We start from the raw sequence: 12,415 nt of genomic DNA, 5'->3' as shown, positions 1-12,415 counted from the left end.
TTTCATTTTTTAAATTAGAAGTCATCTTATTAAAATTGTAAATTTTATGACCATAGTTTTTTCTTAATTTTTTAATTTATTTAAATTGCTGTGGGTACATCATAACTGTGTATCTTTATAGGGTACCTGGATGTTTTGTTAAAGGCAAACAATGTGAGTGAATGGAATCAGAGTAGTTGGGATATCTGTCACCTTCATGACCATAGCTCTTGTTTAAGGTTTCAACTTCAGTTTGCAGATCTTAATATTCTTTCTATAAGTCCAGCATGTTTCAGCAAGCATTTTTAAGCAAACTTGAAAACTATTTGGTTAACTTGAATATTTCCAATAGTTGTAAACTATAACTATGCATTTTATATTTTAGATTACTTTTAATGCTTCAGATGCCTTCCTGAATTCTAAATAGTTTTTTATAACTCTGATAGACTGAAGTTATAAACAGAAAAGCTGACATTGTCATGCATGTTCCAAAGCTATGCATACATTCTAATATGCTCTCAAACATTATAGACATATAAAATTTCACAAATGTATAGATTACTTCCTAAGAAAAAACATCAGTATTATGCTTTTGACTCTGACTTTTCTATATTTAACTCCAAAGGTTAAAATACACATACTTCCTGAATGAAGACCACTCTCACCCAGTTAATTGAGATTTCTACTGGTTTGCTTACTGGACTCCTCTCAAGGGCCAGTTGAATTCACTGAACCCCTATTGCAGTATTCTGGCAGTTTTCAGAAGGGAAAAAGGACAGTCCTTGCAGGGCACACAGCCCTTAGAACCTGATTCCTCAGTCTGTTGACAAAGATGGCAAGACCCTGCCCCGTTTCTCTTCCCACCAGTTAATCACTGGATAGGATTTCTCATTTCTCTGACTCTTAAAATAAGTGAATATTCTTTCCATATATCTGTAAATACATATGAACTTGATAAGATCTTTCTTTCTGATTCATGGTATATTTAGAATAAGGAACTTTCTCCAGTTGTATTTTGGATTATTCACATGGCTTTGTCTAACTTGCCATCTCAGTTTATAGGGTCAGTCTACTGACCATCTTTAGGTATATATATTATAATTTTCACATTCTTAGTTTCTTGACCGTATATCTGAATGTATAGTTCTTCCTCTGATAATTCTCTACCCACATTGTTTATCAGTTACTGGAAACATTTTAAAAGAGAAAAGAGACTGTTCTCTTTAACTTCTTTCAGTTGGACTCCTAGTCTCCTGTGCCCAGGCAAATGGTCATTTGATACTTTTTATAAGGTACCTGTGCTGACCTTTTCACTTTATTACTTTCCTAGTTCTAGTGCAAAGGAGGTGCTTTAGCCCCCTTCCACAAGGCATTTCAGCATGGGCTAGAGAGAAAACTGCCATCATCACCCTTGTAGGTGATTATCATAAAGCTGTGCACATTAAGTTGGTTTTTATTCTACGGCCAGAAAAATAAAGCATCACATTTTTGTTTTTTGGAAAAGTTATTTAAGGGGGTAGTTTTGGCAAATGCTTCCAAACAGGAAAAGTTGTTTGATTTCTGTTAACAGAGACTTCCATTTCCCTTAACCACAGCCCTACCTACAAGGATGCCTTGGCAAAGAATTCACCAGGGCTTTGCCTGAAGATCTGCTATTTTGTAAGGTAAAATTTCTTCCTGTATCTGAAGACTTTGTAGAACAGAGTGACATGAATTCTGAGCTCTAGTTCTTTCCTGGTCCTCCCTGCCTCTCCCTTGCCATCTTTAGAGCATTTGGCCAGAATGAAAAGGGCATTCCGTTAGTACTAGAAATTTCTCAGCAGAACACAGTGAATTTTTTCAGGTGTACTTGAGCTTAACATTTTATACCAGTGTATTTTTCATTCTTATAATTTCTTATTATATGACATAAGAGGAGGGATGCAGAGATAATAGAAAATCTTCATTACTTCATTTTTATTCCTAATATCAAAAGTAATATAGCTCATTGGGTATAACATTTTGAAAATTCAGAAAAGAATACAATAGTAGTCACTCATATCCAACCATCTATATTGGTATACTACTTATTTCTTTTGTCTTTTTTCCATGTAGATTTTAACAGTTGTGATCAAAACATATATATGTATATATATTTATAAATATATGGTGTTATAGTTATTTAACTTTGTATCAAAGGAATCTCCAGTCATTAAAGAGTTTTTGTACACATTACTTTTAATAGCCGTATAATATTCTAATGTGATGAAGCATCACTTACGAGTACATTGCCCGTTTTTGGACATTTGGTCTGTCTGTAGTTGTGTCTTTTATGAATACTCCTGATTCACATGATTATGCCTAAACTTTTGTCCCTGCTCTTTTGATTATAATTTGCCTTATGCTACCAAAGTTTTCTGTGCACAGAAGGACAGAAGACTGTCAGTGGGTGGCTTTCCTCCCTCCCTACTCTCACCAGCTCCTTCAGTGTAGGACAAGTCAGTCCTTGTTTTTTTTCTGAGTTCTCTTTATGGCAGCAGAGTCCCTTGGGAACTCACCAGATTCTAAGTCCTTGGCATCAGTTTTAGAGTGTGTTTTTTATAACCCCCCCTTGTAGGTATTGGATAACAGAGTTTTGGGTCATGTTTAAAATGGATTCCAGCTTGACAGACACCATGGAGGAGTTCCAGGAACTGGTGAAAGCTAAGGGCGAGGAGTTACACTGCCGCCTGATTGACACGACTCAAATGTGAGTGCCAAGGTTTTGACTAATCTTTCGAAACCACCTTGCTAGGCTTCTGAATCTCAGCCATTACTGCTGCTCTCTTTCACCACTCTGACAAGCCCCTCAGACTGGCAGGTTCAAATGCCTCACCAAAGCAAAAGCTTGCCATTTAACAGAAAAGCGGAGAAGCCCCCTGGTGATAAAGCAGCAGGTGACTAATATCCAAGAGCAGAAAAAAGTCCCAAACAAAAAGAAATCAGGTAGCAAGGAACCGACTGAAATATGTCCAGAGCCGGAGAAACTGAAAGTGCAGTGACTGAGCTCCAGCTTCAGCAGCCAGTGCCGGGGCACCCCTGAACTTGTGAATGGAGAAGGGACTACTAAAACATGTACTGAGCAGAGGGTTCATAACACCTGTGGATGTCCGTGAAAGATACTTAGACTTTCAGAGCTGGAAGGGGTCCCAGAAGTATTTCAAATCGTTCCTTGGACTTCTTAGTTGTAGGACTGGCCCACTCTGTAAAAAAGAGTGTCTTTCCTAATTTAGGGAAGGGGAGTGCACACACTGCCTGCTAAGGTTTCACAGTGCGGCCCTAGTGGAATAATAGAAATCCCTAAGATATTCTAGAATTGAAACACATTTCATCCACCATCTTGATTTTTCGGACTGGGAAATGGATGCTCATCTCAGGGTACAGAGATGACAGCAGTGAAGTCAGTGACAGCAGAAACTGGACTCAGAAGCCTTCTTCACAATACACTACGCCATGGCCATGTGAAAAATGATTTCAAGATCAGATTCTGTGGCTGGGCGCAGTAGCTCATGCCTACAGTCCTAGGACTGGGAGGCTGATGTGGGAGGATCCCTCCAAACTCAGGAGTTTGAGACCAGCCTGAGCAAAAACAAGAATCTATCTTCATAAAAAATAGAAAAATTAGCTGAGCATGGTGGCAGGTACCTGTTGTCTAAGCTATTTAGGAGACTGAGGCAGGAAGATCGCTTCAGCTCAGGAGTTTGAGGTCACAGTGAGCTATGGTGGCGTCACTGTACTTGAGCCAGGGGGAAAGAGTAATACTCTGTTAAAAAATTAAAAAAATTACTTTTTGTAGCTCCAAACTAATCTGCTTATCATTTGGATTCTCTCATTTCATTGCTTAGAATTATAAAACTTGAGAGATAAAAGATTTTTCAAAGTCACGCTTTTTTCATTTTAAAGATGAAGAACCTGGAGTGCAAGGCCATACCCAGGTCTCCCTGTCCCAGTACAGCCTAACCAACCTTCCTCTGTCAGTATTTCCAGGTCTCCCTGTCCCAGTACAGCCTAACCAACCTTCCCCTGTCAGTATTTCCAGGTCTCCCTGTCCCAGTACAGCCTAACCAACCTTCCCCTGTCAGTATTCCCAGGTCTCCCTGTCCCAGTACAGCCTAACCAACCTTCCTCTGTCAGTATTCCCAGGTCTCCCTGTCCCAGTACAGCCTAACCAACCTTCCTCTGTCAGTATTCCCAGGTCTCCCTGTCCCAGTACATCCTAACCAACCTTCCTCTGTCAGTATTCCCAGGTCTCCCTGTCCCCAGTACAGCCTAACCAACCTTCCTCTGTCAGTATTTCCAGGTCTCCCTGTCCCCAGTACAGCCTAACCAACCTTCTTCTGTCAGTATTCCCAGGTCTCCCTGTCCCAGTACAGCCTAACCAGCCTTACTCTATCAATATTTTCCACACTATATTGTACAGGAGTTATTAATTTTAGTCCATGGGATATGTGGATAATTACCTAAGTTTTGATATATGCAAAAATCAAGAAACATAAAATCCATGAGGACAGAAACAAATGAAGCCTTCCCACCAACACCAATAAGCCAGGCAAGTTGAAACTTGCAGGGGTCAATCAGAAATGACGCTGTTTCCTGGAAATGAAATAATGGACCATAACACAGTCTGTCTCAATACTTTTTAATGACCCGCATATCACCTGATCAGATATATTTAAGAAATAATGAGTTAAACTTTCCTTTTGTGATGTTTTTCAGAGTCAATAATATGCTTATTGGCCAAGAGGACTATAGAATTTGTAGTGCTTCCCGAATTCAAGGAATACCACTTTGGAAAACATAGATTGGCAACCCTTTGCCTTTCCAAACTGGGCTGCTTCCCTTAGTGTACGAAAGTGAAACAAAATAAGAAATACATGGGTTGGCTATAAGAAAATATAGTAGTAAGGGGACAATCTAGTGTCAGCTCCACTTCCTTGGTCATTTCTGTGGTTAGAAACATTAGAGGAAAATGCCACAGCTCTGCCAGGAGCGACCACGTGCTCCTACGTGTGGTTGCCTGCAGCATGCCATCTTTCATCTGTGGTACTTGGAGCTCTTCTGACATGAAAACTGCCCCATTGCCCTGGGATACCCAACCAGACAGGGTCCGTATCACTCTCCTGAGAATGAAGGAGATGAAGGAGAAATGGAGAGGGCAGACATACCAGGGGGCTACACAAAGGAGCCAGGGCAAAGGCCGGGAAACTGGGACCTGTGCCTGAGACTCTGTCCTTCCCACTGCCTGAAAGTAAACTCATTTACCCTGTTCCCCACTGTACGTTTAAAAGGCTCATTGAAGGCCGGGCGCAGTGGCTCACACCTATAATCGTAGCATTCTGGGAGACCCAGGTGGGTGGATTGCCTGAGCTCACAGGTTCGAGATCAGACTGAGCAAGAGTGAGACGGCGTCTCTAAAAATAGCCAGGGGTTACGGCGGGCACCTGTAGTCCCAGCTACCCAGGAGGCTGAGGCAAGAGAATTGCTTAAGCCCAAGAATTTGAGGTTGCTGTGAACGATGAGGCCAAGGCACTCTGAGGGCAACAAAGTGAGATTCTGTCTCTAAATAAATAAATAAATAAATGGCTTCTTGTTTGCTGCCAGAGAAAATGCTGATTTGGGGAAAATCTAATGCATTGTTTTACCCAAGGAAAACATTAGATAATGGTGTTTTATATATTCTTTGGGAAACATTATGGATTTTGCTTGCAAAAAGCAATTTCAGTTTATTCTTTTTCCTTGTCTTCTCCCTTTCACATTTACCCACAAAAGCAATGCCCGAGACTGGTCCAGGAAACTTACTCAAAGGATAAAATCAAATACCAGCAAGAAACGGAAAGTCTCCCTGCTTTTTGACCACCTGGAACCAGAAGAGCTATCAGAGCACCTCACCTACCTGGAGTTCAAATCTTTCCGAAGAATATCTGTATGTACCCAGGGGGAGGGAGAAAAACTTCTCTGAGACATTTCTAAAAATAAGCAGAGAAATTCAACAGCCCTTCCTCCTCCTAGCCCTAGAGACCCCCTTTTGGTTGAAAGACTTTCCCATCAGGGAGCAAATAGTCTGGAAAATCAGATCGGTACCATCTGAATTCGTTTGCTTGTACCTGCTATGCTGTTCCTATCTCCCCTCCCCATGCTCACCCCACTACCCACTCAAGTTGCAACACTGTGGGCACACACAACACCCTGCACACACATAAGTGTGCATGCAGTATACACATACACACACACCCCTTGCTCCTGATTATCACTAGGTTTCCAAAGAAAAACTTTAATCATCCTCAAAAAAAAGGTGGGGGGAATGCATCGTCCCAGAGTTTGAATTCATTCCAGAATAGGCTTTGAATGGCTCTGGGAGAGCCCAAAGTAAAGTAGATGCTGCTAGTCTAGACTAGAATGTACCTACGTTCTTGCAGTGGTGCCGGCCCAGTAGTCACCATTCTAGAGATAAACCATGCCAACCCAAACCTTGCTCCTGGGGCAGCTAAGCAGAGTCAGAGGCACTGATGGGGGAGAGCTGAAGGGAAAGAGATTTCCATTTATCATTAGAAACAGAAAGAGCACACACAAGTACATCCTGACGTCACTGCAGTCCTTGAAATTCCCTGTGTGATACCAAGAAACATTTGTTCCATATAAGAGAATCTGTCAACATGTCAGATGCCAATAGGCCCTCACAGGCCAATATACTTTCCTGAGAAGTGAGACCCTTTACTCCAATTAGCCCCCACCCTCACCAGCTTTGCTGTAAAAATAGGGACTGCCTAGTTGCTAGAAGCATTTCTTAGAATGACTTGTGTTCCCCAGGTAAGGGAAACGAGGCTCACTGGGTTGACGGGAACAAACCAGCCCACCTTTTAGTCAGAGCTGGGGCTAGGACTGCATGCCTACCTGGGTCACTCAGCACCCATTTACTGAGCTCAGTTGTATCTAGAAAGAGACCTGCAAAGCAGGTTCCAGGGGTTATTATTTTTTTCTGTAATATTGACATCCTTCTTGGTTTCCCCCAGCTGTTTGGCCAGTCTGCCAATATCCTCCCAGTTTCCATTTGGAATTAAGTTTCTAAGCATTAATCCTTCGTCTCCTCACTTGTACCTCTCAGACAAAAGAAACCCAGGCCCCAGTTGGGAGGTTCTACCCAAGGAGTTTCCATCCAGCAGTAACCATTTGGGAGATTTTTTTGTTTGTTTTTTCTACCCAATTCTAAACAGTTTTCCCAAACAAAATTGTTCTCTCCAACATGAGATCAGAGGGAAATTCATCCCTGCTGTGAATTGAAAAACATTTGCTATTTTCTGTTTATTACAACACTTGGGGATGATGAGATTACTGGGATAACTCTTTTTTAATAAAGTTAGACTCACTGTCGGATTTATATATAGTGATATATAAAAGGTATTCATTGGAATGAATGTGGCCACTTTCTTTTAGAAAGGGTAAGAACTTTATCTTAATCTCTCTTAAGGAGAGAATTTGGTCTTACTCATATTTTTCCACCCATCAGCAGTCACAGCACACAGTAAAGTGGGGCTCAATTAATTTGCAGCTATAGGGGTGGGAGGGTGTAAGGAAAAACAGTGCAGCTATTTTATTTAGATTGCGACTTCTTCCCCGAGTGTATTTACTGTTTTGGCAGGACTGCAGTTACAACCCTATCCCCTCACCCTCAGAGGTTTCACAAAGCAAAGTTTTTCATTAACAGTGCCTGTCTAGCATGGGTCAGCAGGGGCTGCTCAGAGTGGCCCAGGGACCTAGATGAGGGAAGCTTCCTTTTGAGAGGGAAGTCCGTGAATCTGAAGCAGTGGGAAGGCGTGGCTGATCATTCACTGGCTTTGAAATCTCTCCCTTGTAAGTTGTATCACTGCTGCTCACATTCTACTGGTTCATCTCCGTGGTATGGCCACACCTGCTTTCAGAGGGAAAAGTTCAGAAGGGAAGACCTGGAAGTAACTTGGACAGCAGCACCAAAGACTTCCATAGGAGCTAAAGAAAAGCAGACAGCTCCTCCCTCTTGGTTATACTTTTTGAGCAGAGAGATTCTTAGTGACAAGGACACAATTGCTAAAATCTCCATGTCGACCAGATCTTCTGGGACGTTTTCAGTGTCCATATGTGTTGTTTCACTGCCAACCACAGTCAATGCTGTCATCAGGTGGGGAAACTATGGTCACCAATTACATGGCTATCAAGTTTCATGTACCCCATTCAGTTGACCTCTGCTCAAGGTAGTAGAAGGACATCCAGACTTGTTTTAGCATGAGGTTAATAATTATCCCATTAGCCACATCATGTAAAGTCAAGGCTTTTGCACGTTATCTTGCATTATCTTGTTTGATGTTTATAATAATCCCATGTCTTAGATAGGGCAGATTTTTTTTTGCAGTTTTTGGCTGGGGCTGGGTTTGAACCCTCCACCTCAGGCATGTGGCTAGCGCCCTACTCCTTTGAGCCACAGATGCTGCCCTGATAGGGCAGATTTTATCATCACATTTTTTTTCTTTTCTTTTTTTTTTTTTAGTAGAGACAGGGTTTCATTCTTGCTCAGGCTGGTCTTAAACTCCTGAGCTCAAGCAATCCTCCCACTTTGGCCTCCCAGAGTGCTGGAATTACAGGTAGGAGCCACCCTGCCCACCCACCCCCGCCCCTTTTTTTTTGAGACAGAGTCTCACTATGTCACCCTCAGTTGAGTGCCATAGCATCACAGGTCATAGCAACCTCAAACTCTTGGACTTAAGAGATTCTCTTGCCTCAACCTCCCAAGTAGCTGGGACTACAGGCGCACACCACAACGCCCGGCTTTTTTTGTTGTTGTTTTTGTTGTCATTGTTGTTTTAGTAGGCCTTGGTCATGTTCAAACCCATCAACCCCAGTGCAGGTGGCCAGCGCCCTAACCACTGAGCTAAGGCACTGAGCCTATCATCACATTTTTAAGGAAAGAAAATAGCTGGGAGAAGATTAATTTTTGTAAAGAGAATTATCTTGTATTCCCTTGACTTCAGCAGCAGAGCTGGAACTAATATTGAGATTTTTCTTCCATATATTCTTTAGAATTTTGAATGGATAGTATCTACTGCAATACTATCAGTATTTCATATCTGGACTAGTGTGTATACACATCCACTTCTGCCTAATGACTTTTGATGTAGAGAGACCATGTTGTGAGTGGAATAAAAAAGATGTCTTTCCCATCATTCTTGTTGGCTAAGTGACAAAGATGCAGGAGAGGAGGGCCAGGGGCTCCTCTGTCCCATTTCAGTTCCTAGCCGTCAACTGAGCAGAGCTGATTTGTCTCTCAGATCTCTCAGAACACAGACCTGATGTGTGGTGTGTGTGTTGTTTTTTTTTTTTTTTTTTTCTGCAGTTCTCTGATTATCAGAATTACCTTGTAAATAGCTGTGTCAAGGAGAACCCTACCATGGAGCGGTCGATTGCCCTATGTAACGGCATCTCCCAGTGGGTCCAGTTGATGGTTCTTAGCCGCCCTACCCCACAGCTTCGAGCAGAAGTCTTCATCAAGTTCATCCGTGTGGCTCAGGTGAGTGACTGGATTAAGTTTCGGTCTGGGCTGTAAGGTAAATTATCTGTCCCCCTTTCCTTCAGCATAGTCTAGCAATTAGAGCAGTTTTTCCCTTGAGAACTGTGGGGAGTGTGTGTGCCTTCAGCTATCCTTACCTCTGGATATGGTGACTTTCTATTCTCCCACACGATGACAAAGGGGAAAGGGCTGTAAAGGCCGTCTCAGCGGTCAGGACACAATTTTACATCTGTTTAAGCCTTTAACCTTTTTCAGAAGATGCTTACCATCCTGTGTCATGGCAAAGGAAAGGGCAGTTTTAAGATTTACTAGAGCTGGACCAGCCTGGGTTGTCATAGGTCTTCAAGCCCAGGCCATGTTGAATGACTGCTTTTAATGTTTGAGGGGCAAAAGCTTAAGCATTTGATAAGAAGAGAACGGTACTATGAACCCATGTTTGAAGTTCCCCAGAAATTCTGTCTCCTCTGTCCCAGTTACTGTCCTACATAGGGGCACTAGGATAGCACACGACAATGAAACAAAGTTCTTATCCTCAAGAGTCTGGTAAACTTGGAATAAAGGAAATAAGATTATACTTAGTGATATATTTTTTCCACTATGGATGGTCTAGATTAGCACAGTGTTTCTTAAAGTTTAGTACATGGATCATCCCAACACCAGGTTGGGTCCAGAAATATTTGTATTAAACAGGTACTTTGGGTGATTCTTAGAAATCACAGATCTAAATGGTAGTCCCCTGATCAGCTGCAACAAAAGGAGGGAGATGTGACACCTTGCTAGGTTTGGGATGCACTGATCTGGAATTAAGCAGAAGGGGAGAAATGGACAGAAAACCATAAGACCTTGGTCTTTGACCAATATAAGCAAGCCTCGAGACGCAGAGGTGAGAGGCAGCCTTTAAGTCCCCCAGTAACTGGCATGTATAGTGACTCTGCTGTCACCTGTCTTCTCTGTCACAGAAGCTCCACCAACTACAGAACTTCAATACCTTGATGGCTGTGATAGGTGGTCTCTGTCATAGCTCGATCTCCAGGCTCAAGGAGACAAGTTCACACGTCCCTCATGAAATCAATAAGGTCAGTACTATCATCTTGTCTTGGGCCCTTAGCAGCATTCTTAGGACCAATGCCAGGGATCTCTCTAGGAAGGGGGGTATTTGGGAGAGAGGAACCCAGAGAGCATTTCCCAATCACATCATCTCTAGTGAACCAGGCAAAGTAGCAGGGAGGCAAGCCTTTAGGAAACCCACAGAATGGGGACAGATTTGACAGTGACTGTGATTCCATCTGGCCCCAGTGTCACTGCAAACATTCCTGCTGGGCCAGTTGAGACAGATTTCCTTGCTCCAGTTCTTTGCTTTAAAATACTCTCCTAAAAGCAACAGTGGTTCAGTTAACCATAGATCAGTCTGCATGCATGTCAAGTGTGGTTATCTAGTTATACAGTGATATACTAAAAACCTAGCTATCAAGAGCCCTTGGAGAATGACATTCTAGAGAGTTGAATTTTCTGATAGTTGAAGGTGAGTTCTTCAGATACTATTTTATAATAGATCATTTTCATTGATGATTCTTTTTAAAAATATCCTATGTACTTTCCTACATTATTATTTTACAGAATATACTTTAATGTTTTATGACATAGGGCTTTTATTATACATAAGCTACTATGATATACTGAGGGTGCAGATGCAGCTACATCCAGCAAGGGTTAGAGCACTTTCATCTCATGCAAGACGACCTCACCATGATGAAACCCCAATCTTTGCAAACTGGCATACAGAACAACTCTCTTCCTAGGGACAGAGACCTTAGTTCACTGCCTCTGTTCATTTTTCCCAGGTGTTCAGCTCTCTTATGGGGAGTCTCCTCTTAATTACCTCTGCTGTCACAATGCTGGGGGTCTGGGGTGGGCCCCCTTCTCAATGGTCTGATCAAAAGGGAAACAGTCACAGAGATGGTATATCTTCATGTCATTTAGCTTACAGGGTACCACTTGCTCCTCCTTGGCAGCTTGGAGGCCCTCCCATGGCAATGTTTCTTGTCTGTAATCCCTTGACCTCCAGGGTTGTCAGCATAGGGAATCAGTAAGTCCAGTGTTGAAGCAAATTTCCCCAAGTAGCTGATTTCACGTTGAGAGGAATAAAAATATCTCTAGCATTTCTGCTAATCTCTTGTCTTGTGAGTATCATCCATATCTACGCTTATCTGTGCTGCTGTAGAGGTGTGTAAGGAGCCCCTTTGGCCATCTCAAAGTGATTGAACGGGGCTGACTCTAAAACATCAAGGTCTTCATTATGGAGAAATGTTATGTCTTAGGCCACCATTTTATTAAAAGAATTTGGCAGTGTCTAAATGGTAGTAGTAGTCCCCCCCATCCGCATCTTCCATGATTTCAGTTATCTGAGGTCAACTGCAATCCAAAAATATTAAATGAAAATCCCAGAAATAAACAATTTATAAGTTTTAAATTGCCAGGCTCAAGGAGACAAGTTCACATGTCCCTCATGAAATGAGGCATGATGTTCTGAGTAGCATGATGACATCTGAAGCCGTCCTACTCTTTTCTCTTGGGGCATGAATCATCCCTTTGTACGCGTATCCAAGCTTCTGACACTACCCTTCTGTTAATCACTTAGTAGCCGTGTGAGGTATCAAACCAACTGTCTACATATCACAGTGCATATGTTCAAGTAACCCCTATTTTACTTACTAGTGGCCCGAAAGCACAGTGATGAGTAGTGATGCTGGAAATTCAAATATGCCAAAGAGAAACTGGGAAGTACTTGTGCTTCCTTTAAGTGAAAAGTTCTCAACTTAAAAAGGAAAGAAAAAAAAGTATATGAGGAGGTTGCTAAGATTTACACTGTAGTAAGGACAAACT

General features: G+C 42.1%; 1 protein-coding gene across 3 annotated transcripts in view; it reads left to right on the top strand.

The window, feature by feature from the left end:
• Nucleotides 1-12,415, top strand: part of RASGRP1 (RAS guanyl releasing protein 1) — a 74,298-nt gene that overhangs the window by 44,436 nt on the left and 17,447 nt on the right. For all 3 annotated transcript variants that reach the window (XM_003791700.2, XM_003791701.3, XM_012806322.1), the window contains exons 4-8: nt 1,581-1,643; nt 2,576-2,707; nt 5,767-5,920; nt 9,359-9,532; nt 10,492-10,608. In XM_003791700.2, coding sequence (XP_003791748.1) covers nt 1,581-1,643; nt 2,576-2,707; nt 5,767-5,920; nt 9,359-9,532; nt 10,492-10,608 — 640 coding nt within the window. The remainder of the gene's footprint in view (nt 1-1,580; nt 1,644-2,575; nt 2,708-5,766; nt 5,921-9,358; nt 9,533-10,491; nt 10,609-12,415) is intronic.

This window comes from Otolemur garnettii, unplaced genomic scaffold, assembly GCF_000181295.1.
Source record: "Otolemur garnettii isolate 467f Iridium unplaced genomic scaffold, OtoGar3 scaffold00050, whole genome shotgun sequence".
Taxonomy (NCBI): Eukaryota; Metazoa; Chordata; class Mammalia; order Primates; family Galagidae; genus Otolemur; species Otolemur garnettii.
This window is presented reverse-complemented; position numbering and strand designations above follow the sequence as displayed.